This window comes from Erpetoichthys calabaricus, chromosome 12 (assembly GCF_900747795.2).
Source record: "Erpetoichthys calabaricus chromosome 12, fErpCal1.3, whole genome shotgun sequence".
NCBI classification, from domain to species: domain Eukaryota; kingdom Metazoa; phylum Chordata; class Cladistia; order Polypteriformes; family Polypteridae; genus Erpetoichthys; species Erpetoichthys calabaricus.
In genome coordinates, this window is record NC_041405.2 from 20814675 (window position 1) to 20841725 (window position 27051).

The 27051-nt window shown below is 35.5% G+C and overlaps 1 protein-coding gene across 1 annotated transcript in view; it reads left to right on the forward strand.

The window, feature by feature from the left end:
* Nucleotides 1-26692, forward strand: part of xpnpep3 (X-prolyl aminopeptidase 3, mitochondrial) — a 69196-nt gene extending 42504 nt beyond the window's left edge. The window contains exons 5-10 of the mRNA XM_028815170.2: nucleotides 984-1046; nucleotides 1544-1657; nucleotides 9441-9526; nucleotides 10801-10984; nucleotides 12087-12207; nucleotides 21975-26692. Of these exons, the coding sequence (XP_028671003.1) occupies nucleotides 984-1046; nucleotides 1544-1657; nucleotides 9441-9526; nucleotides 10801-10984; nucleotides 12087-12207; nucleotides 21975-22138 (732 nt within the window). The 3' untranslated portion in view covers nucleotides 22139-26692. The remainder of the gene's footprint in view (nucleotides 1-983; nucleotides 1047-1543; nucleotides 1658-9440; nucleotides 9527-10800; nucleotides 10985-12086; nucleotides 12208-21974) is intronic.
* Nucleotides 26693-27051: the final 359 nt, after the last annotated feature.

Below are 27051 nucleotides of genomic sequence, written 5' to 3' on the forward strand. Positions count from 1 at the left end.
AGATTTCTTTGTGGAAATTTTTTTCAACTTTTTTGCATTCTTTCACAGCAGACAAAAGAAATACATAAGTAAATTCTAAATAATCTTTAATTTAAGTGGTTTTCTAAAACAATTGGTGCATATTTTGAAAAAAGTGCAAATGTGCTAATATTTTTGGCTATGGCTTAAAGGAATACTCCACTTAAAAATGATTTTCTTAATATGTTACTTACAGCATGTCCGCTGTTTAATCTCATGCTTTTGTGGAGAAATTATATACTGAAGGTTCAAACTCAGTGGAACTCTGCTGTGACCAGAATGGGGCTACAGCAAATGATGTCAAAAACACATACTGTATGTGAAAAAGAAAAAAAAAATTCTCACATAACATTTGAACTGAAGACAGGATTCTTGACCAGTACATGAGGGAGAGAGGTGGATCTTCATTTCAAACGCACAGTATTGTGGGAATTACATTTTTCCTGTTAACATTCAACAGGAAAAACAGTAACTGCTTATAATATTTTGTAAAATAATGCACAAGCATGTTTTGACCATACGAATGGATGACGAACATGTGGATTATGAGGCATGAGTTTTGTGAGAATTATTTTATTATTTTTCCAGAAGTGGTCACCACTGGGTTCTGTTGAGTTTGAATCTTCAATATTTAATTTCTCCACAAAAGCATAACTATAAGAATTTTTCTTACAAAGTACATGGGGTAAGTAACATAAAAAATATTGTTGGGTGTAGTATTCTGTGAAATTATTTGTATTTTATCCACATTGTCATGAACAGAGTAACATGTGCAGGTATTAAAAGTAGTTCCCCACAACTCAATTTAATTACTGTATGTTACCTTGAATATTTGTGTTTTTAGAATTTGAGAGTTTATTTCTTGTTCCTTCTCTATAATGAGGCACAATGTCATCTGAACAACAAAGAAGAAGTGAAATAACCAAAGTTTAGGACACCTCACAGAGCTCAGGTTTATGTTTTAGGCTTTCATAAACACCATGACGACTTCTAGAAGTCTGAAGAGTGAATCCTTACTGTATGCCAAGGTAAGTCTGTCACTTTGTAAATCTGCAGATTGGACTATTGTCTGTTCTTAAACGCGATTGAACTTTTTTCCAGAAGTATATGTATCCCAGAGCCCATCACTTTCCTTGCCTGTTTACCAGCGCCCAACGTGAGCCTGACTTGTGCCCCAGAACACATTGCAGGTCCAGCCTGCCTCCCTGAGACCCTGTTGCACCCTTCTTGCCTTCCCAGAGGCCGTTACATGCAATGTGTATCTCAGTGGATTAATCTCATAAATGTGTTCACCTCTCAGCTCTGTTGAATGAGTGTTTGTCTCTTTTTCTGTCTATTAACATTGAACCAGTAAGACTTCCTGAATCTCATCATCTGAAACTTCCTCTTAATGAGTCAGATTGTTAGAATCTGTCTCTTCAAGTATCTGTCTGTCTGGACTTGTGTCTTATTGTGTCAGTTTGTCTTAATAACTATGCAAAGTATCAGATGTCCTCCATAGCCCTGTTTTCTGTTTCTTTTTCAGTTTGACTATGAGTGCCGCATCCATGGAGCTAATTTCCTGGCATATCCTCCTGTCATTGCTGGGGGCAATCGTTCTAACACTCTGCACTATGTGAGCAACAACCAGATGTTGAAGGTAGTCCATACATCATTGTTTAGGTCTGAAGTTGTCTCTCTTTTGAAGAAGTCAAGCTCAGTTTTCACCTTTAACGTTGTCTTTCTTTTTCTGGAGATCATACGTGTAGTTTCTAAATTAGGTAAGATGAAATCCTTGACTCAGCAAAATCCTTACAGGAAGATGTGAACAAAATTCAAGTGTTGGTGGATATTTGATAAATGAAAAATAATGGAAAAAGAATATATGCTTTTGTAAATTGGAGGCAAACATATTTAATTAATTACATTGGTGGGGTTTAATTAGATTAGTCTAAGTAGACTCATCTCTGTTCTTAACCAGACTTTAAAAAGTAAAAAAGTTAGTAGATAATAAGGTTATATAACATACTGTACAGATGCAAGTAAAGAGAGGCTGGATAATGTTAATCTGTATGATGCACCCTATAAGAGTGTATCCCAGTTACTTTGAGCAGTTTTGGTCTTTATATTCCAAGAGGATGTAACTAGAGAGGATAACATTGTGACATCTGTGTACATAAACTATGCACCCAAGTATATTGTATAAAAAAAGTATTTATTTTAAGACATAATGGATGGAATAAACAGGGAGAGAGAGAGAAAACTCAAAGTAACAAAGGAAAAAAGCAGGGCAAAACCTTGCTACCCACTGAGCTTTATTTTGCAATTGTCCTATCGCTAAGGCTGAGAGGCTAACCCACTTGATCATTTCAAAAGTCCCAGCAAAGCACTGTCCTTTCCTATCTGATATGATATGTTGAGCTCTTGCTTTCACCATTAAGTCTGCACTTTAGCTGCCCCATATCCTGGCTATGATGGGCTACCTGTCACAAGCCAACTTTAAATTCTGCACTGTGGTAAATTCTAGAATCAGAGGTGTCTTTTCTTTGACTATATAGAAACTAGCCCAGAGCTTGTCCTTGTAGTCCCACGTGTACCTGCAAATAGAACTTTATTTAGGTAGCCCTTAAAAGCTGTGATCCACTGGCAGATTTGGACAGTTTGCCTTTAAAGGGCAACATGATCTGAATGCTGCTATCTAATGGGATAGAGAGTTATATCTGATGTCATAACAATTTTCCAATCATTGTGACTTTGGACTTGTGTAGCCTTCACTGATCACTAAAATGCTCCGATATCTTGGTGGTTGTCCACAGAGTTCCTCTGTATGTGTAGGGTGCTTATACTTAAAGGGATTGAACCCTTTCAGCTTGAACAAGCAGACATTAAGGAGTTTAATTAATATTAGAATTACTTGTACTTTATCAATAGTAGTCTGAAAACTGAGGTTTTTTTAAGCTATTTAGTTGGAAACTCTGTGTTTTCTCTTTTTACTTTGTTTTCATCTGAAAACCATCTTAGAAATATTAATCCTTCCCTTTTTTGTTAATTAGTTGTGTTTACTAGGCATGTTTACACCATAAAACTGGATGTGACTCAAATTCAGCCAGAGGCAATTGTTCTAAATGGGTCAGTTATTTAAGCTCTTGTGATTCACATCACAATTTTCTTTCTGTCAAAGTAGTGTTGATGTGGATTATTCTCATTCAGGAGAATTAAATCAGCTCAGATGACGATGTTACTATTTTAATGAATTGCACCCTAGCATGTTTGACAAATTCTCTGAGTCAGAGTATGACATGCCTTTAGTCCAGTAATACTGCTTTCCTCTGCATAGCTTCAGGTGGTGCTGTGTGTTTTTTTGTAGTGTGGTGACCACAGCTACATGGAGTAGTCAGCTCGCATCTTGAGTACTACATCATGTAGTCGTAATGTCCTTTGATTTAGATTATTTTTGCTGCCTCCTCAATATCTACTGTCTCTACAACTTTAGTGTTTTGTCCAGATTTCACAAGTTCACTAGATAACTAGGGTGTCTGTCACAAAAATTGAGCAATCCTTCTTCTCTAGAGGGTAACCTAGTGCCAGACTGTAATAGCAGAAGACTATCCATGACAGAGTCCAGAGTTGCTAAAGGATAGCAAGGTACACAAATGAGAGTGTCTATATCTAAAGCTAAGCATCTGTCTTGATAAAAAACTAGTTGACTGATCAAAGACTGCCCAGTAGACATCATTTAAAAGAGAAGCACTGTATTCACAGCTGCAAGGTGTAAGAAGCCAAGAGTGAGAGAAGCATCTGGGCAAAAAAGACAAAGTGCACTAAACTTCCTTCCATGTGTTCCAGAGGATCGGATCTTGATAGAATTTGGAGAAATCACCTTCTCCATTCAGTCAACAGGCATAAAACCATAAGGACGTATATATGTTGATTCTGAGAAATATTGTTTGTTTCTTTGTGGTTACAATAAAGCCAGCCGATGTGTTAACATAGCCCTTATTTTTGTGTACTGGCGTTGCCTTAAGTAAAACTAATAGCTTGTGTTATGGACAAGTCTTTCGATATTATAAGTTACTCCTTCTAACATCAGTAGTAAGACTAGGTAATGTTTTATTAACTCTGCAGCATTGGTCACAAAGCACTTTTAGGGTGTGTAACACACATCCTCACAGAGGAGCCGTGGGGGCTAGGTAGTTTAAGGGAGGTGAATTTTTAAATGAAGGAAAACGCAGTCACTCAGAAACTTTATGACTAGCCAAGAACTAATCCATTTAACAAGCTGAAAGAACAAAGCCATGAAAGGACCATTGAAAAGATGGCAATTGAAAGAATTAATATTTCCAGTAGTAATTCTTTAGATGAGACTCACGGAAATATAATTTACAAATGTTGTGCCTTTTTCTTCAGGAGATAAATAAGGTACATCTATGTTAGCATGGTTTGATGGTTTGTGTTGCTTGTTATTGTCTTGTGTCTGTATATACTTGCAAACTGAATAAACTGTTAGTTTGTTTTACTACAGTAAACGTGTTTGGGTTACTTGTTGAAAAATAGGTTATTGCCACGTCCAAATAACAAACTTGAAAGCGAAAGGTAATGTGTATAGATTTTTGCCAATTATACAGTATGTTTTCCTTTCATAAATTGAACAGATCTTTTCATATTTCTGGTGTCCTGGCTGGAGCATGAAACACATCTCCCACACTTTATAACTGATACTTCTTGGATAGTCCCTTCTCTTCAGGGGCCACATTTATAAAGGTTTGCTTTGGTTTGTGCATGAAATATGTGCATTCCAAAAAAAAGAATAAATATAAAATCTGGCATACACACACATTTCAATGCAATTTACTGTCATAAATCACAAACGCTAATCATCCTCATACATATACAGTTTTAATGCTGCAGTATTCATTGGCCGGTAGAATAGCCTCCCACCTGACACATCGAGACACCAGCACCTGCATTTAAGAGTATCTGGCTGTGCTTTGCAGCTGCGAGCACAACATCATACATGGCGTTATAGTTCCTCTCCTCTGTGCTCTGGGAGGCTGGGAAAGACATAAGAGATAAGGCGCCAGCATCTGAGTGGGTAGCCACTATTACTTGGACATGTAATGACGTGAGGCCATATGAGAAATTGAGGGTTCAGACAATTACAAGTAGCTGATGTAAACTGATGAAAAACCAAAAACGTTGTTCAGTGCAAACATATACCATTGGCCCTCACGTCAATGCACATTCTGATAACGATTTGGTGATATGAATTATTATACACCTGAGTCATCATTTTGCTGGTTTGACTGCATTTCCCAGCTTGATCAAGGGTGTCATCATTTCCTAGTTTCTCTAAAATGTTGTGTACACATGGGTCAGAGTTGCAGTAAATGTACGCACATTTCCCTGTCAAATTTTCTTTTATAAATCCAGACATTTGCTGGGGGAAAAAGAGGCTCAAAATGTGTGTGTGGAAGCTTTAAAAATGAGACTCCAAGCCCTTAAGCAAAAGAGAGTGGTTTTAGAAAATAACTGAGTAGATTGGGTTGTCGAGTTTTTATTTCTTTTTCAATATTGAAGCTGAAAATTTTTTTTTTAGTATGCATGCATTTTTAATAAAGGAAAGGGTAAATAACTGACGTGTTTCACATTAGTGTAAATTGAGAATATTTTATATGAAGATCTGTTTCTTAGAAATTATGAAGCTTTTGCAAGAAATGTGATTAGAATGGTTGTCTAATAGGAGGTGCTTTAAAGTCAATTGGATCAAGCAAGTTAAAATGTTGTTGCATTATTGATCTGAAACTGGAAAACATGGAAAACAATGCTAAATTAATTTAACATTCTTTATGTGCAATAAAATGTGTGAAAATTGAAATAGGCAAACTCCTCAAGGGTTTCAGATTTGTAATACTATAAGGATAAAATTTTACATAAAGATTGATTGGTAAATTTTAACATTGCACATTCATTGTCTTTGCTGTTGTGTAAAAGCCACATTTTAAAAGATTTTATTTTCTTACAGACACAATTTTTTGTGAGTTATTGAACTCATGTGAATATCCTGATAGCTAACAGGCTTCTCATCAATATACAGTCATATGAAAAAGTTTGGGAACCCCTCTTAATTCTTTGAATTTTTGTTTCTCATTGGCTGAGCTTTCAAAGTAGCAACTTCCTTTTAATATATGACATGCCTTATGGAAACAATAGTATTTCAGCAGTGACATTAAGTTTATTGGATTAACAGAAAATATGCAATATGCATCATAATAAAATTAGACAGGTTCATAAATGTGGGCATCCCAACAGAGATGTTACATCAATACTTAGCTGAGCCTCCTTTTGCAAATATAACAGCCTCTAGACGCTGTCCTCCTATATCCTTTGATTAGTGTCTGGATTCTGGATGGAGGTATTGTTGACCATTCTTCCATACCAAATCTTTCCAGTTAAGCTAAATTTGATGGCTGACAAGCATGGACAACCCGCTGCAAATCATCCCATAGATTTTGGATGATATTCAAGTCAGGGGACTGTGACAGCCATTCCAGAACATTGTACTTCTCCCTCTGCATGAATGCCTTTGTAGATTTCGAACTGTATTTTGGGTCATTGTCTTGTTGGAATATCCAACCCCTGTGTAACTTCAACTTTGTGACTGATGCTTGAACATTATCCTGAAGAATTTGTTGCTATTGGGTTGAATTCATCCGACCCTCGACTTTAACAAGGGCCCCAGTTCCTGAACTAGCCACACAGCCTCACAGCATGATGGAACTTCCACCAAATTTGACAGTAGGTAGCAGGTGTTTATCTTGGAATGCGGTATTCTTCTTCCTCCATGCAAAGCACTTTTTGTTATGACCAAATAACTCAATTTTTGTCTCATCAGTCCAAAGCACTTTGTTCCAAAATGAATCGGACTTGTCTAAATAAACATTTGCATACAACAAGCGACTCTGTTTGTGGTGTGAGTACAGAAAGGGCTTCTTTCTCATCACCTTGCCATACAGATGTTCTTTGTGCAAGTTGCGCTGAATTGTAGAACGAGGTACAGATACACCATCTTCAGCAAGATGTTCTTGCTGGTCTTTGGAGGTGATCTGTGGGTTGTCTGTAACCATTCTCACAATCCTGTGCATATGCCGCTCCTGTATTTTTCTTGGCCTACCAGACCTGCTGGGTTTAACGCAACTGTGCCTGTGGCCTTCCTTTTCCTGATTCCATTCCTTACAGTTGAAACTGACAGTTTAAACCTTTTGAGATAGCTTTTTGTAGCCTTTCCCTAAACCATGAAACTGAACAATCTTTGTTTTCAGATCTTATGAGAGTTGCTTTGAGGATCTCATGCTGTCACTCTTCAGAGGAGAGTCAAAGGGAAGCACAACTTGCAATTGACCACCTTAAATACCTTTTCTCATGATTGGACACACCTGTCTATGAAGTTAAAGGCTTAATGAGCTAATCAACCAATTTGGTGTTGCAAGTAATCAGCATCGAGCAGTTAAATGCATTCAAATCAGCAAAATTACAAGGGGACCCAAATTTTTGCACAGCCAGTTTTTCACAAACTGCATTCAAATCAGCAAAATTACAAGGGGACCCAAATTTTTGCACAGCCAGTTTTTCACATTTGATTTAATTTCATACAGCTAAATACTGCTTCACTAAAAATCTTTGTTCGGAAAACACCCCAGTACTCGGATGTTCCTTGGAAATGAAAGACATACCACTGTTATCTTTTTTTGTTGAGAGTAAATTATTATGCAGGCTGAGAGGGGTTCCCAAACTTTTTCATATGACTGTATTTTGACTCAAATGAAAATGGCTGTGGAGAGAAACAAAATCTCTGCTCTCTCATAATCACATTTTGCATTGTTTACATACAGTATACTATGTACTTGAAGCCTTGTGATCTAATAGATATTCCATGGAGGTGTACTGATACTGTGTAGAGCAGTGGCTGCGGGTCTTCATTCTAACCCTTTTCTTAATTAGTGACCGGTTTCTGCTGCTAATTAACTTCTTTTGAATTCATTTTAATTGACTTGTTTTTTATGATTTGTTCCCCTGAACTTCTTCATCGTTCCTCTGAATTGCTTCTTCTCTTTCCTTAAATGACACCCAAACAGAAATGAAATGTGAAGTGACGGAGCCATCAGAAGACCAGTTAAATCAGGATCTGAAACTCCAAATAGTTGCTTAATTAAGCTCTGATTCTTGTTGTTAATTAAACTTGTTTTTTAATTCCATGACTTGTTGCTACTCTCATTGTGCAATAGCAAATATTTCCAAAACTGTAGAAATTTCTCCTTTCTAAGAGCGCTGTTAAAATGTTTTGGGGACCTCAGCTGATCATAATTCCTGAGAGCTTCATCTCTGTTTATTTTCAGATATTGTATGATCGACAATGTTGGTCATGTTTTGCTGGTCTTATTTTGTTTCATTTTGTATCTCATTATTGTTTTGCTTCTAATTAATGAAAAAGGAACAATTAAGGTGTCTGACTCTTCAAGCGCAAGCCAAATAAAATTAATTCAAAAGAAGTTAATTAGGAAAACAGGTCACTAATTTGAAAAGAGTTAGAATGAAAACCTGCAGCCACTGGTGCCCTCCAGGACCAGAGTTGGGGATGCCTGGTGTACAATGTTCCCAGGTTTAGAATGCCATCAAATAGAGACTTTAACTTCCATTAGTTTTATTTTAAGTAGTGCTGCCTACATTGATATTTTGATTATGCATAAATTTGCATAGGTAAGTGGCTGAGCAACATGGCGTAAAGTTGCTTTCTGAGAGTTGGGCATTTTATTCACTGCATCCAAATTGGGACCTTTGACTTTCATAATAAAACCTTGAAGATTTACATTTAAATTTTTTCCACATAGACATTCTCAATGTTAGAAAATGAATTTGAAAATTTTAAGAGAACTTTTCCTTTAAATGTACATACAGTATGGGCCTAATTGATAAGAATTAGTTTTTAGAAATCACGTGATAACTCAAACCTCAGGTCTTTATGCTAAAAAAGGCACAATTAGTCACAAGCACATAATCTGTTCACAAGAAAATATTAGATTTATAATGTGGAAATGAAGTTTAGCAGGAGTTTGCAAAGGTAGGCATTGAATCTGCAGTCTACAACTCTTGGAAATTTTCCTGTAATACTTAACAATTCAAAAGTTTATTTAGTCAATTTGTTCTGTTTCTGAAACATGCAAAAGACTCTCTGTGTCACAGTTCATGTAAAAGACACATTGATAGTGGCATTATGTGTCCTAGCCTCTGATAGTACACATATAAATGTTGGGTTATAAAGGGTAACTCCATGACCTTGGAGTGTTAAGCCAAAAAAGTGATATTTTTGGAAGGTTATGCTGAATTTCTGTAGGTACTGCAGACCAGTTCTATTTTTGACTGTTAATGATCTTTGTGTTGATCTGAAGGATGATGAAATGGTCCTACTGGATGGAGGGTGTGAACTTTTTGGTTATGTGAGTGACATCACACGGACATGGCCAGTGAACGGCAGGTGAGATAAAAAGTTGTAGAATGGCTTTCTGGAAGTAGAAAAACATATAGTAGTTCATTTACAATTTCATATAAATATTCTTTGGTGTTTACTGTGGGATTTTTACTACTGGTACTTTTATGTTCAGGACTCTTTTTAATACCACTATATAATGCACTTGAACAGTTATAAGATGAAATTACATTTCTAAAATGGCAAATCAAAAATACATCTCTGGCCCTTATTTTGGAGAAGTTGATACAATTGTTTTCATTTTTTCATGATTCCTTTTTAATTACCGTAAACAACTAGATTTGGGAATTACTTAATAAAGTCTCTTCATTCTTTAAGACTCATTAATTTGACATGTTACCTTCAAATGACACATGTAATCTATATGACCACACTGCTGATTTGTGGTCCGTTTTGGTAGTTGCCTAACTTGTAATATAAAGTTAGACAACTTCCAAAACTCCACACACAAGGACCATGAATCAAAAATCTTTCAGTTAGTATTCATTAACCATAACTAGACTGGAAGTAGCACAGCATTATTTGCAAATGATTTTAAAATTTTGAATATAAAAGAAATTTGCACATACAGGAGTTGATTTATAAATTCATTGGTCCGATCCGCACATTCATAATGCACATAAATAATGCATTGACTGAAATTCTAAAATGCGAAAAATGGTATGCATGCACAAACAACAATCCACATACACATACAGTATATGCACCTGGTGAATACATCCCTGTATTCACATGTGCACAGTCAAAGGATAAGAATGCAACCTAATAATGCTACCAAATATCATGTAAACTGCATGAGTACAGTATCAAGTCAAGCGAATGCATTTCTCTTGTGCAGATTTCAGTCGGCACATTTGTAAACTGTAATAGGCATGTTTGTGAGTTCTATAGCATTTGTTGCTTGTGTTTGGTGAATGTATGTGTGCGTATGTTGTACAGACTTGTGAATTCTTGTGCAAGTGCTGGTCTGCATGTACATTTGCTAATGCTGTTATACATTTTCTTTTGAATTTCATTGCACATGAGCAGGTCTTTGTTGTCATTTCTCTCCATGTTATAACCCTCCGTTTATATTGAGGGTGACCATGAATCTGAAATTTTTGGTCTAATATCACCTTATTGAACATTAACATAGCCATCTGCAGCTGTGTTACAGTTTTTTTATTATAATTAGTTTTGCCCTTTCTCTTTGTCACAAATACTAAAAGTTTTTTTTTGCTTTTTTATTATTTTTAATCATATGCTACCTGTTTGGCCTTTAGGTTTTCACTTCCACAAGCTGAATTGTACCAGGCCGTGCTGGATGTACAAAAGGCCTGCCTAGGTCTGTGTTCCCCAGGGGTCAGTCTGGATAATATCTACAGTCTTATGCAAACATTGATTGGACAGAAGCTGAAGGAGCTTGGCATTGTGGGGAAGAAGTCTAAAGACCATGACATATACAGGGTATTACTACTGATTATTAGTGTACCACAAATAGTTTAAAGCATTACTACACTGGAAAAAATATTGTAGAGCGAGTAGAACTAAGACATATTAAATGATTTTGGAAAGAAGTTCTCCTTGTCCCTTCTGCCTAAAGACCATAAGAAAATGAGGAATTGAAACAGGAGTAGGCCACTCTGGCCATATATTTTCACATACTAAACAGTTTTACAAACTGAAACTGGAAAAGAAAAACCTCCTGTTTCACCCTCTGAATCAGGCTGGTCATTGAGGGTTAGCCTGTGTGCTCTGTAGCCTTACCATTGCCCCTCCTGATTTGAGATACATTACATTACTAAAGTGTTCATCACATTTGGCTCAGAGTATCGTTTGGTCTTCTTGTAGCCTCTAGACAATATCAAGGTGAAAACAAGTCCTGCTTCACCATTGCCTCTACTGTAAATCATTCTCATTTGGAGCTGTTATAAACTTGGTGTGTATTGTATTATTCGTCTTCTTATGGAAAAAGATGATCTGTTGTGGCAAACCCTAATGGGAGCAGCCGAAAGAAGAAGATTGAATTATTTGTCTTCTCAGCACTATAACTGTTGATTTCTGTTATTTGAATTTGTTCCCTTTTATAGATCTAGATCTAAATAGTTTAGATATATAAATCTAAATAGTTTGTATGAGTAGGGTAAAGTAGAATATCTAATATTTGCCCCAAGAAGAACATTACCAAAAGTAACTGGCAAGTGCTGCTTTTTTATGTTAATTTCATGCCCATCTTTTAATATTCCTTACAATCCAAAGAGTTCCAGTAGTGTCTCATGAACTGATAACTTAATGCCTTTTAAATTCTTTACTTATTCTTTAGTTATGCTGTATGGAATTAGTGTCCCATTATTTAATTTCAGTTTAGGATTAAAATATTGTTTTTTGTTTTTTTTTTTTTTTTTCCAAATGCAACAATTTGAAATATTTTTCTAAAGTGTTTCCTTGCTTTACCCTCTATACAGGAGCAATTGTATAAAAACAGAATTACATCATACTGTAAAACCTTTCAATCTCAAATGGATTTGGATATTGCATTACAAAACACTCTTTGTTTTCCCATCTTTAGGCTGCACGCCAATATTGTCCTCACCATGTGGGCCACTACCTGGGGATGGATGTCCATGATACCCCAGAAGTCTCAAGATCTCAGACTCTACGCCCTGGCATGGTAATCACTATTGAACCAGGTACCTACTGCAGATGTGTCAAGATTAATGTGAACTCACAGGCTGCATTTCTGGAATACAAATTAAAAAAAAATAACTTTGGTGGTTGGATGCTTCTGAGAATAGAAAATAAATATAGTTATCTGGGGATGAGCAGGCTAATCTTTTCCTAGCTGATTTTATTTGACATCAGAATTTTAAGAAGATGGAGTGTTAATAATCTGCTTTGGTTAAAATCTAAATAATTTTTAAAATGGGAAATATTAAACTTGTTCAATGCAACTCATTCATTTCTTGAAACACTGCAGTTCTCAAATTGTTGTTCTCCAGCAGAACTGAAATGGCATGAGGCCTAAAAAGTAAGCAAAAAGAGTACCAAAATTATTCAAAATGTTCATTAGAGTGGGAGGAAACTGGTAAACTTTGACTGGTCACCAAAAGGCACAAAAGGAGGGCCTTAAAATAGGCAGCTATTAGGCAAAGCAGTCCATAAACACAATCCAGCAGAGAAGTCAAAACACAGATTTTAAATGTCAAGAAAATTCCTCGGCAGACTCTCGATGGAAATGGACAGCTGACCCTACAACTTGGGATACCACCCACAAAATAATGGAAACATTACCATGGAACATGGTAACACCAGAATGGATACACAGAAATAATATTATACACAAAACTAATTAAAACACAGAATAAAAAATAGGAGAGAGTAATAGATAAATAGAACTTTATTTGACCTCAAGGGGAAATTTGGCTTTTTACAGAAGATCCCTAAATAAATAAATAGATAGATAGATAAATAAATAAAAAGAAAAATTGAAAAGAAAGAAGAAAAAACTTCTGACTTGGCAGTCCCAGTGAGGCATTATTTAGGCATATTGCTGTTTGTATAAAGGAGACCCAGTAATATTTCTTTACACACTTTTGCTGAATAATTTGTTAGCTGAAAGTATTCAGTGTTACTATGTCAGAGAGAGGATTGCTCATAATGGCACTCAGTTATGTTTTAATTCTCTCCTTTGCTACACAAGTGTGTCCAATAACTGAGCCTGCCCTTCTGATTAGCTTGTTAATTCGGTGGGCCTCTCTTGAAATTAATGTTAATATGTTATTAACCCATACATGAAGGAATCAGCAATGAACAAAACAGATGTAAAACAGGAATTGAAACTGCTAAAACGTACCACAGGTGTTTCCATACACCTAGTGATATAAAGAAGGGAACACCAACACATTTTTAATTACAAAAATGAATATTGTATGTATAAGGCTCACTCCAAGCCTGTATTCAGTAAATAGTGCTGTGCAGGTATTGTAAAATAATACATATATGAAGACAAATGTTGTATGGTGTGAGAACAAACAAAAGTAAAATCTTGTGAAATATTAGTTATAAAATTTTCTTAGAGCACCGAGAGCATTCAATGTTAACTATTATAGTTAAAAAAATAAAGTAAAATTATAGACAATAAAAAAATCAATTTGCTCATAAAAGGTAAATGGTACTAGAGTTTAAAATGATATAGGTCATTCTGCCTAAGACTCTTGCTTGCATCTTGCAATGTAAGTTTATTAATAGCGCTACTTTTATGAATATTATAAGATGCAGACCTGACACAGGGGTTTTAAGACTTTCAGGTCATGAATTTTTGATGACTTCTTTACAGTATATGTACAGTATGTAGTTGTATGGGCAACTAAAACAGTTGCTTGGGTAAGAATTCGTTAGTAGATACTTCATATGCTAAAAAAGGGAAATAAAATAGTAAATGTACCCTCTTTAGTTGATTGCTACACTATATTTGTTTGTCTCAGTTGCAAAAAAATGCAAGTTCAGTTAATTAAATTATGGGTTAATTAAATTAAAAAAATGCATGAAATTTCAATATATTTATTTAACGGTCATTTGATTTGAGCAAATCTATCCTACCTTGGCTAAATTCATGAGCAGTGCATTTTAAATAACAGTTAATTATAATATCTAGTTTCCAAACATGAAATGCTAGCTTTGCATCACCAAAGCCTGGACCTGCTTGTGTTTTCTACTATATAGCTTCTCTCTTCATGTCTGCATTTCTTACCTAGATTTATACGAGAGGGAGAGAGAGAGAGAATAACAATGTGGCATTTAGTTGAACAAAATGTACTCTCAAACCGACTTCGTACAAGTCAGGATTGCAGAAGGCTGAATCCTGCTCTGGTAGCCTTGTGATGGACTGGTGCCTTGTCCAGGGTTGGTTTCAGCCTCATGCTTGTTTGTTTAAGGGTAGGCTCCAAACCTAAATTGAATTACACAGGTTAGAAAGACGTTATTTGCAGATTTTTATAGGCTTATTTATTTATTTGTTTTAAAGCTGTTGACATAATATGTTAAATAGCTAGTTTTTATTATTTAGGATATCAAAAGGGGGAAAAGATTGGAGAAACTTAACAACCATTCACAATGATCACAATTATTAAAATTCAGTATACGACTATAACATCCACCTCTTTTTTTTTTTTTTTTTTTTGCATAGCGCTGTTCACTTAATCTTCTTTAGTCTTCATTATTATACTTTCTGTTTAGATTCACTGTGTGACCAAGAATTCTAAACAGACTTGAACTTTTGTGCAGAAAATTTGACAGTGCTTTACTGTAACTGGTGCACAGGCAGTGGCTGATGGAAAGGCAATTGTATCTTTGGGACAGAAATTTCTTTTTAATTTGAATTTAGAGCTACTAGAGCACAACATATCTGTATACATTTGCAAATATTATATTTCAACTTTTAACTTTATGCAAGAAACCAGATGACAGAATATGGGTGTTTGTTTTTGATTATATGAGTACTACAAGAAACAATGGGGAGGTTAAGTTGTATTCCAGCAACATCTAAAATCTTTTAAAGCATCACTCTGTATTTGCCAGTAATAGCAGAACGTCTCTTACATTAACATATGGCTAATTTTAGAGTTTGGGGGCCCAATAGCAAAATGTTTTTGCACCCCACAATTGATTAATTTAACCTAAAAATAATAAACAATGTTTATTTTGTCATTAGGCAGTAGCTATTAAGTTTTGTAAAGTGCAGGAGTAAACTTCTAAAGATTCTAAAGTGGTACAAAAGTAAGCCTAGAAATCAGTGTAAGTGCTTAGAAACTTGTGATGAATGGTTGTACTTTACACTTTTATTAATGAATTTTTTAAATTATTATCTTAATTATTGTATAATTAATATAAATTAACTACATAGAGGTTTGTTATGTTGTTTTTCCTTGGCTTGTATTCATTTGTTGATTTGTTGTTGTTATTTTTCATGACATGATGCTATTTCTCTTGGATTTATTAGATTATTCGATGTTTGTGTGTGCTGTGGTTAGTACCCCAAGAGACGTGACCACAGCGATGTCACCACTCTTGAGACCTCTGTCTGTTTATTTAACACTAGAATTACCAGAGTCTATGAAAAAACTCGTAGATCCGGCCCAAACCGTTCTGACCTCTCTTTTGTCTTCTAAATGTGCAGATTAAGACGAGCAGCAAAAAGCCGGCTATTCCATCCCCCACCATCACAAAACGTTCACTAAGTTTTCCCAGCTCATGCCTTGTTTGATTATCTGGGAGTGACTGAACTGGAGTTTTAGAGTGGAAATAATAGATCGCTATTTGGAACACATGCATTTCATGTGTGTTCCGTTTCTACAGTAATCTGTGTAAACACTTTGTTAAAATAAACTTTTTCATATTTTAGTAATAAATGTTACAAAATGTAGGCATAAACTATAGAATGTGTGAAGCCTGACGGGCAAACATCAAATAAACACTTTTACAAAAGGTTCAAGGATGTCACAGCACCTTCCGTGGTGTAACGCTGAGATTTGCTGACTCAGAGCATGGCAGCCCTGCCGCGCCGTAGAGACCAGAGTTCGATTCCCCGCTGTGGAGGAAGTGTTTTTTTTTCTTTGTAGCCTCAAACGGACATAAAATTTATAAATTGGTATGCACTGTAAATCGTTAAGTTTAAAATGTCGATTGCTGTTATTTCTGTTGATTAATTCATGCTTTTTTACTTAGAGTCAGAACAGGAGCTTATTCAGCTTCTGATCTGACTCTAAGTAACAGCGCCAGTATAAATCACACCCAATCTGACGCTGTTTGTTTTCAAATAATATTGCATTACTTCGACAATGTTTTCTGATTGGTACTATTCGCGTCATAAAATGATAAAATGATTTCTTCAAAACATCTTCAAACATATATTTGTTTTGAGATAATGAATAGAGCTGCAAATTACAGGTGCTTGTTCAGTGTAATAGGAACCATAGCACAGAAAGGTGTGTACACTGCAACACAAGTACACATGTTGTAAATGTAGGAAGGGCGCTCCTTGGGTGAGCTATAGCGCGTCTTTATGTGAAAACAGCAGTGTCAGATGGGGAGTGTCTGATGATTGCATATTGCGCTGTTACTGCTCTTTACTGTGCTTTCCTCTGCACGTCCTGGAGTACAAAAGAAACAGCATACAGCACCATGTGGGGACTGGCAAGATTGGGGGAAAAAAAACACGCGGTCGTATGTATCGTGATACATTGCAGAGCTATAGCGCGTCTTTATGTGAAAACAGCCGTGTCAGATGGGGTATGGAAGGATCCTGAACGCAACTGAGAGAAAAGTGAATTAAAAAAAAAAAACAAAGCTAACTTTTACAAATATCATAAATTACACTGGCTGTTACAGACTGAAATCAAATGTATCTTTAATTCTAAAATAGTAAAAATAAGAGCAGTTCACTTCTCAAAAGGGAATCGAGCAGGATCAAACTCGTGACCTTTTGATTTCCAGTCAGCAGCTGATACTGTTACACCACGGGGCCGTCGTAGTAAATGGATGTCTGTCGCACACTAAGGCGGCTTTTTTTTTTTCTGCAGTTATATTTTTGAATAAAAGCGCACTTGTTCTGTTATATTTGTACCTTTCGTGAAAGTGTTTCTTTGATATTTGGACTTCAGGCTTCATACATTATATAGTTTATGCCTACATTTTGTCATTTGCTACTAGAATATGAAAAACGTTTCTGTTTTACAAATGTGTTTACACAGATTACTGTAGAAAACGGAACACACATGAAATGTGTGTGTTCCAAATAATGATCTATTATTTCCACTCTAAAACTCCACTTCTCTCCCAGATAATCAATCAAGGCATGAGCTGGGAGAAGTTCGTGCACGTTCTAAGTCGGTGGGGGATGGAATAGTCGGCTGTTTGCAGTTTATCTTTATCTGCACATTTAGAGGACAAAGGACACTGGCGGAGAGGTGTGAACGGATTTAAGAAGCGATTTAAGGTGGGACGGATCTGCAAGTTTTTTCGTAGGCTCTGATAATTCTAGTGTTAAGAGCCAGGACAGAGGATCTCAGGTGTTGCATTTAATTTTTAAATGTCTTTGTAAGTACTGTTTTGATCTTCTTTTGGCTTTGTTTATTGATTTTTGACAGTGGATTGTGTATTGCATTGTATTAGTCTACAATTGCCTTTTAGGCAACTCCTTTTTTCTCTTTTTGAACTTTTTGTTTAATTTTCCTTTTTTGAATAAATATTTTCATTTATAAATATTCCTGTTGTGAACACAGTCTCTTCAAGCCAGAGCTTTATTACAGTTTCTCTCCCTTTGAGAGGCATCTAAGACATTTTGGGATTTTAATGATATTTTTGAGCTTCTGAAGCCAAAACCACTTTTAGGCCCTAGTTGGCCAAAGCAAGTCAGTGGATTTTGGAGTCAAGCTGCTTGTGGTGAGATCTATTTTTGGTAGGCTAGCAAATGCCCATACTGGTCTTCTGGGTCCTTTTTGTGGACTTGCATCTTTTTCATCATGTCTTAGACTCCAAAACATAACAAATAGTAAATTCTCCCAGATATATATTAATGAACTTCCTTTTCTGTTTTCCATATTAAGAAACCACCTTAATTTTGCAGTATTACTAAGATGGAAAAGGCAAATTGTAGATTGTGTGAAACTAAGGTGACCAGCTTTTTTAGATCATTATCAGAGATATTGCCACACTAGTTCCTCAATTAGTGCGTTGTCAATCCACCTGTGTAATTTTAGCTCATTCACTGAATGTTCACCTTTCAAAAGCATTTCATTAATGACATAATAGAAGTAATGTCTTTTGGTTTTATTGATAAATTACAAATGAGTGTCATCTAGGTTCAGTAAAAAAATGTTTAATGACAACTCCAAATTGCAACGTAGCAAGAGAGATTGCAACACTGAATCCTGAAAGAAATCATATCTGACTACTGACAGATATGAGGTAGTACTGTCATCAGGCTTCAGTTCATAGTGAAAAGGATGTATTAATCTATGAACCTGAGTCTGACAGTTATAACTGAATTCTCAAGGCCTTAGAATTAAATGCTGTCAAAGGCTACATACAGTGGTGTGAAAAACTATTTGCCCCCTTCCTGATTTCTTATTCTTTTGCATGTTTGTCACACAAAATGTTTCTGATCATCAAACACATTTAACCATTAGTCAAATATAACACAAGTAAACACAAAATGCAGTTTTTAAATGATGGTTTTTATTATTTATGGAGAAAAAAAATCCAAACCTACATGGCCCTGTGTGAAAAAGTAATTGCCCCCTTGTTAAAAAATAACCTAACTGTGGTGTATCACACCTGAGTTCAATTTCCGTAGCCACCCCCAGGCCTGATTACTGCCACACCTGTTTCAGTCAAGAAATCACTTAAATAGGAGCTGCCTGACACAGAGAAGTAGACCAAAAGCACCTCAAAAGCTAGACATCATGCCAAGATCCAAAGAAATTCAGGAACAAATGAGAACAGAAGTAATTGAGATCTATCAGTCTGGTAAAGGTTATAAAGCCATTTCTAAAGCTTTGCGACTCCAGCGAACCACAGTGAGAGCCATTATCCACAAATGGCAAAAACATGGAATAGTGGTGAACCTTCCCAGGAGTGGCCGGCCGACCAAAATTACCCCAAGAGCGCAGAGACGACTCATCCGAGAGGTCACAAAAGACCCCAGGACAACGTCTAAAGAACTGCAGGCCTCACTTGCCTCAATTAAGGTCAGTGTTCACGACTCCACCATAAGAAAGAGACTGGGCAAAAACGGCCTGCATGGCAGATTTCCAAGACGCAAACCACTGTTAAACAAAAAGAACATTAGGGCTCGTCTCAATTTTGCTAAGAAACATCTCAATGATTGCCAAGACTTTTGGGAAAATACCTTGTGGACTGATGAGTCAAAAATTGAACTTTTTGGAAGGCAAATGTCCCGTTACATCTGGCGTAAAAGGAACACAGCATTTCAGAAAAAGAACATCATACCAACAGTAAAATATGGTGGTGGTAGTGTGATGGTCTGGGGTTGTTTTGCTGCTTCAGGACCTGGAAGGCTTGCTGTGATAGATGGAACCATGAATTCTACTGTCTACCAAAAAATCCTGAAGGAGAATGTCCGGCCATCTGTTCGTCAACTCAAGCTGAAGCGATCTTGGGTGCTGCAACAGGACAATGACCCAAAACACACCAGCAAATCCACCTCTGAATGGCTGAAGAAAAACAAAATGAAGACTTTGGAGTGGCCTAGTCAAAGTCCTGACCTGAATCCAATTGAGATGCTATGGCATGACCTTAAAAAGGCGGTTCATGCTAGAAAACCCTCAAATAAAGCTGAATTACAACAATTTTGCAAAGATGAGTGGGCCAAAATTCCTCCAGAGCGCTGTCAAAGACTCATTGCAAGTTATCGCAAACGCTTGATTGCAGTTATTGCTGCTAAGGGTGGCCCAACCAGTTATTAGGTTCAGGGGGCAATTACTTTTTCACACAGGGCCATGTAGGTTTGGATTTTTTTTTCTCCCTAAATAATAAAAACCACCATTTACAAACTGCATTTTGTGTTTACTTGTGTTATATTTGACTAATGGTTAAATGTGTTTGATGATCAGAAACATTTTGTGTGACAAACATGCAAAAGAATAAGAAATCAGGAAGGGGGCAAATAGTTTTTCACACCACTGTACGTATGGGATTTCTGGAGTATCATTTAATAAGACTTAAGTCTACTGCTGTGGTATGATTGTGGTAGAATAAAAAAACATACTGAAACTACAATCATTTTGCTCCTTTAGCAACAATAAAGACACTTTTATTATGTGCTATAAGGGGTGATGAACATTAGAATGCTTTTCACAAGTGATGCGTTTCACTTTACTTAGAAGGAACTCTTGCCTTGCAGAAAATCTTTCAATGAGTTTATTTGAACAGCTTGGTTCAGAGGATGACCTCATACTTTCTTCTATTGTCCAATTTATTGTAATTACAATAGGAAAGCATTCAGATACGAGGCAAAATAAACTGTAGTCAACACTACCAGCATAATTAAGGGTTAGGTTTTGTATTTTTATAAGTCGGCTATTTCTTCACGATCATGGTATGTGTTCCTTTGCCACTTAAAATAGCATTCTAAAGTCAAGGATATTTTATAAATTCTAAAGCATAAATAGCCTGCTGTTGCATTTTATAATGGAGCTAATGGGTACCGGGGTCCCATTGTGGAGAAAGAAGCCTTAACACTTAACTATTATGTCCATTATGAAGTAGCAAAGTTTTCGATTTAAAAAAATGTTACTTATGCATTTCTGGAACATTCTTGGTACAACAAAAATAAACTAGAAATAATATGTTTTATCACAGAATCTTTGTACTGTTATCTCAAGGCAGGGATATGTCTCTTAATCTCTTATCTGCTCCCAGCGGGGGTCTGAGTGGAGTTGTGACAACCCCTTCTTCGCCAAGCTGTATTCTGCTTATTATCTTTATTTTGTTTCTGCAACTCTGTTTCTTCAGTGGTTATGTTCTACCATGCCTTTTAACAACAAATAAATGTGCACTCAAAGTATATGATTTCTTTAGTAAATGGTGCCTACTTTTCACATTATTTTACATAGGTTCATGCCAATTGGCAGCATGGTTGTGTGTAAGAATTTAATTATACTTTGTACAAATAACAGTAAATCTAAACTGAACTGGCTGCACTTCATTATATTTTTAATGAAAGCATTAGATTTTTGAAAGAGCCCAGCCTTCTGCACAGAACACTTTCTGTGGTGTGTTATGCACATGCATGATTAGAAAAAGAAAAAAAAAAAAAAAAAAACTCTGAAAACTAGGTAAAGGTAAAGTGTGCGATAGAGCCTAATCACTAGGAAACAGACCAATGGTATCAAAAACCAGTTACCAAAATTTTTAACGCATGAATTGCTGTTACTGAGGATATGGTATTAAAGGAATTTAGGACATTTTTAAGTGAATAAATTCAATAATGCTCACTGATACCAATCAGTGTGTGTGAGACAGAAATGACAACTCTGTCTTACCGCTCTGGTTATGCTAAAACATCTATACTAAACTTACTAAACTTGAGCCTGATTAAAACGATGTCTATAATGTCTATTCAGTTCTTTTCACTTGGTGGCAGCAGGCAATTTTTTGAAAAATAAGGATAACTTTTTCAGTTATTATTTCAGTAAAATTCATAAATGTTAAGTACTTATATGTTAAACACATTTTTGGATTAATTTGATTTTATTTTGGAAGTAATTAAGATGCTAAAAATGAAAGTTAATTATAAAATTTGTTGAGTGGATATTTTTTTATATTTATGTGATGTCCTACATCAATGTAAGAATTAAATGCTTGCCACATTTACAGATTGCTTAGAACAAAATAACTTACTGAATTTAAATCACCCATATTATTTTCTGTTTTTCAGGCATCTACATTCCAGAGGATGATGGGAGCAGTCCAGCACGCTACCAGGGTCTAGGGGTTCGTATTGAGGATGACGTAGTGATTACAGAGAGTGGGCCACCTCTGGTGTTGTCTTGTGATGCACCTAAAGAGATTCAGGACATTGAGAGTATTTGTCAGCAGTGACAAAATAAAGTATCTTCACATGAATTCACCTGAAAGGGTTCAGCATGTTTGAGATATTGAAGTACTATGACCCAAGGGATTCCTGGAGATAACTGTGTTGCTCTTCTTGTGAACAGGTGTATGCAGGAGAGCCAAAAATTACAGCAATTATTGTTACATTTTTGAATGGTACAAATCATTAAGATAATTTTTGGTTCAGTTTCAATGTTCTACCAAGACTTTGATATCAGGGTAGATTAGTAGAGATCTTTGATTTATTGAGGTGTTATACAAACTATCTATAAAGAGGTGAAAACTGAGGAAGATAGTAGAGCATCGGTGCAATTAAGAATCTAATGTGTTTTTTTAATTCATAAAGACATACTTTAGGTCAGTTCAGGTCACTATCAAATGGTCTTCAATGAAAAAACAACATTCTGCATCGAGTCGTGCATAACATTATTCGTAATGGAATGATTTTCCTTAATTTACTAATATGACAGGATTCAAAGGTTATATTTTTTGAGAAATGTAATTTAAAAAAATGCTGCTACCTTTCACCGGGGTATCTGAAGATACAGGTGAAAGTTCATTAGTAGGTTAGTATAGTAATGACATTAAATTACAGGTGTTGTCATATTGCCAGCAGATAAGATTTTTGGATTCTTTTGGTGCTAATTTGCGCTTTCATCTTTGTTTAAACTGGAAGATCTGCATTAATTGCAGATTAAAATAATAACATTTTGTGAAAGAAAGTCCATCTCTGTAAAAAATTAACCAGTATACATGTCATCCTATATGTTAAAAAATACACAATTCTAAATTTACATTAGAAATGTAATATTTTGATGTTTGTTCATTAAGTATACATCTTTTCACTTTGGATATTGGACTACAGTGACCATTAATTTAACAGTGTTGCATCTGTTTAAAACTAATACATCATCGTGGCATCTTTCTTTAAATTCTGTTTGGACTATGGTATAAAATATTTTTGAGCCTTGAATCTTCATGAACCACCATGAACAGTTTCTTCTAGGTCAACGTAAACTATAGTGTCCTCCAGAATTATTGCCACCTTTAATAAAGATGAGCAAAAAGGCTGTGAAAAATGTTATTATTCTTTTAAGCTTCATCTTTCACCCAAAGTATGAGAGAGCTTTAGCTACTAAGGCAAAATTGTTAAAAGAAAAAAAATCATTTTCCTCAATAGGCACATTTATTGGCACTCCCACGTTTAATATTTTGTGCACCACCATCCCTTTGTCATGATAACAGAATTGAATCTTTTCATATACTTCTGGATGAAATATTGTAGTACACAAAATGGGAGCTGAGGCCATTCCCCCATGCATTTTTTTTTAAAAAGAAATCAAAATTCCTGGACCTATCTTGAAGATGGTCCTCTTCAGAACCACACCTCAAGTCTACAAGGGGTTTAGGTCAGGAGATTTGGATGGAAACTGCAAAAGACAAACTCTGTTCTCAGTTAATCGGGTTTGTGTTTGGGCCATTTTCCTGCTGATATTTAATGGAGTCAGTGATGTCTTGTGTCCTAACAAGATTTCCAGCTCATTTGAATTAGAAAACTGAACTGCATCATCACAGATCCACCACCATACATAAGAGTAGAGATTGTTTCATCTAACCAATAGACTCAGGTTCCCCTCAAAAACCCAATAATATTTAGCAGACTCCAAGCACTTGCAATTTTGGTTTGATGTCAACTAAGGTTTTATTTTTCTGGCAACCCTGTTGAATAGTTTGTTGGCATTAAGGTGAAGTCTGATTGTAATTTTAGAGATTTAGTGACCCTGAGATCAGTTCATTGCTACGGTTGCCTGAGTGTGATGCAAGGAGAAAGTTGCATTTCTTGAAACATTCTCTTCACTGTGGGTTTTTTTTTTTTTTTTTTTATGGGGTGTGCATCATATGTTAGCTACTTCTTCCAAGCAGGATTATCATAACTCCAGTTCTGTGAGACTTCTGAATGATGCAAATGGGGAATTTTCGACATGTACCTCTTGTTTTATAGCTACTGGCTGATTTATAATACAACCTTTTTTCTTACTTCATTAGTGTACTCTCTGGTCTTACCCATGTTGATGGGTTTGAATAGGGATTGGCCAGTGACTTGCCTCATATTTATACTGCAGCAAAACAGGGAGTTGTAAATCGCCACTTAAGAGTTCCTATCTATTGGGGATAGATAAAATATTAATCAGAACATATCTTAATTAGATTTTGTTATTGAGAATTTCTGTGGGTGCATATGATTGGTTTTAGGAGAAAAGTATCATTTTTTTATGTTAAAATTAATACTTAAGTGTAAAATCAAGCTATTAAAACATTCTTTACAGCCTTTTTGTCCATCTTTACCAAGGATGCTAATAGCATTTATGTATATATAATGCAGATGCCTATTTTTTACAGGAGGTCTGTACAATTATAGGCTTATTTTGTAATTTGTTAATTTTAGATAATATAATGACTTGAGTCATTTATACAGTACACATTTTATACTGGAACTGTAAACTGTTCAACATGAACAGTCTTCAGTTGAGAGAATGTGCTTATTAGTTTCCCAGCCTATGGGAAAGGATAATTTAAATGATCTTAGATTTCTTGGATGTAGGCTCAGTGAAAATATGCAGTGTGATGATAACTCACTGAGAATGTAATATTCATGATTTTTTAAAAATCTTATATATTTTAGATACATATATATATTTTACAGATTTGTTGTAAAATAGGGAGATATTTTTGTCAGCTAGAAAATAAAGAAATAATGTAGTTTCTATGTAAATGTATTTTTTATTAGAATTACAAATGTTGGCCAAAATAACTACATACATTTGAATAATAAGTACAGAAGCATGTTAGAAAAGCAGCAATGAAAGTTGGATACTCATGGATGTAAACAGAAGCCTGTTTAGAATGGTGAATTTACTTTTAAAGTTGATTAGACGTATTCAGACTTTTCAGACCCTACTTTTTAAAAACAAACTTTGTTGCTAAAATGGCAGTAATTTAGGTTCACTTTCAATGCATAGGAAAGCCAGCACAGTATATTACAAAATATCATTGAAGTAATATTTAATCATTATTTCTATTATACTGTAGTAATTTTTACTAGTCCTTCTGTATGGGACTTTATAAATGGCTTGACTCATTCTCACGAATCCAATCGAATGCTAGTTTTAAAATGTGATACTGGAAATTCCCCAACGTTACTTTGCCGTCCCATGTTTTCCATATTTGTATGTGTCTCAGGTTTCTTCCTAAGGTCCAAATATGACTTGAGGTATTACATTTTCCCATTTTATCTGGGTGTATATCTGTTTTGATGGACCAACCTATTTATCCATGGTTATGCCACAGCCACATTAATTTCCAGCTGGAGCTGGGCTTAAATACCACTGTGACCTAGTAAAGCAAGGTTTGAGAAATGGGGTGGATAGAACTACTATACAGTAAAACACTGAAGTATAAAAAAGTGAAATCATACTGGAATCATCTGCAGATTGCTTGACCACTCTCTTAAATGATAATAATTTTAAAAAGAACACTTTACACTTGCTTTCAGGTGTTTTTCTTTGACTATAATATTGAAGGGACTGAATAGTCAGTTTTCCTAATTAAAAGTAATGATGAGAAGATGCATTGCACACAGATGCTGATATTGTACTGACAGCAGTACAACCACATATGCACATTGTTTTAACACTGTACAAAGAAAATACATATGAACACTAACCAACATGATTGTTCAATGTGTACTTATAGAATTATATGATGTACAGTCCTTTAAGTAGGTGGTGTATATCTTCATACATTTACTGTGGAATTTGAACATAGTCTGTTACTATTTATAATGAGGACTTAAAAAAATCGAAAAATTAGGTTCCCTGTGACATTAAGATTGTGTTAAAGAGAAGGACGAATGTTGTGAAGACATATTACACTATAGACTTTACATTTCCTACCCACGTTGTTGTTCCACATTTCTGACTTAGTTCATAAATATGCACATCAGTTGCCTGGCTAATTTAAATTCTCTATTACAGTGTATTTTGCAAAGAACTCGACACCTTTTCCATCAGTATATATCTGTTAATGAGAAGAAACAAGTTCAGCAATGAATTGCGTAGAAAGTCCAAAATGAAAAAATCAAACACAAGTATTTACATAAATTCCAGCCATCTATTCTCTAATCTGTCCTAGCCAGCATCGAGCGAAAGGCAGGAGTAACCAGTGGACAGGGCACCTGTGCATTGCAGGATGAAAACGCATACAACAGGGGGCAATTTAGTATTGCCAGTCCATCTAATCTGAATGTCTTTGGACTGTGGGAGGGAACTGGGGCACCCAGGGAATGGCATGTAGACATGGCGATAGCATGTGGACCTCACACAGCAGCACCAAGGACTTGAAAACTGTAATGAAGCAGTTGTGCCACTGCGCTGCCCTTGCAGTAATTCTATGACAAACATTTTTTTTCCCTAACTTACTTCTAAAATTATTTTAAACACATTTTTTCCCACTTTTTAATATGGTTTGTATAACTAAAGAGCTTGTACTAGAAGGACTTGCATTTTTTTTTTTACTTTTTACAAGTACTTGTAATATATATACATTTTATTTAAATATATATATATATATATAAACTGACAATTTGGTATTCAGTTTCAATTCTAGTAGAAGATGCACTTTATTTTTTTAAATGTTGCTTTGCTGTCTATTTGGTATTATCTGTTACTGATTATGTTTCACCTAGTAATGCATGACACAAAGCCATACGTATTATCCAGAAAAAATATTTAAACCTTGAGTTCTTTTCTTAAAATATAGTGTGATGTGAAGCCCCAATTTGGGACAGTATCCGGGTTGTGTGTCAAGCTATACCTTGAGTTGGAACGAAAGTACTGAATAGA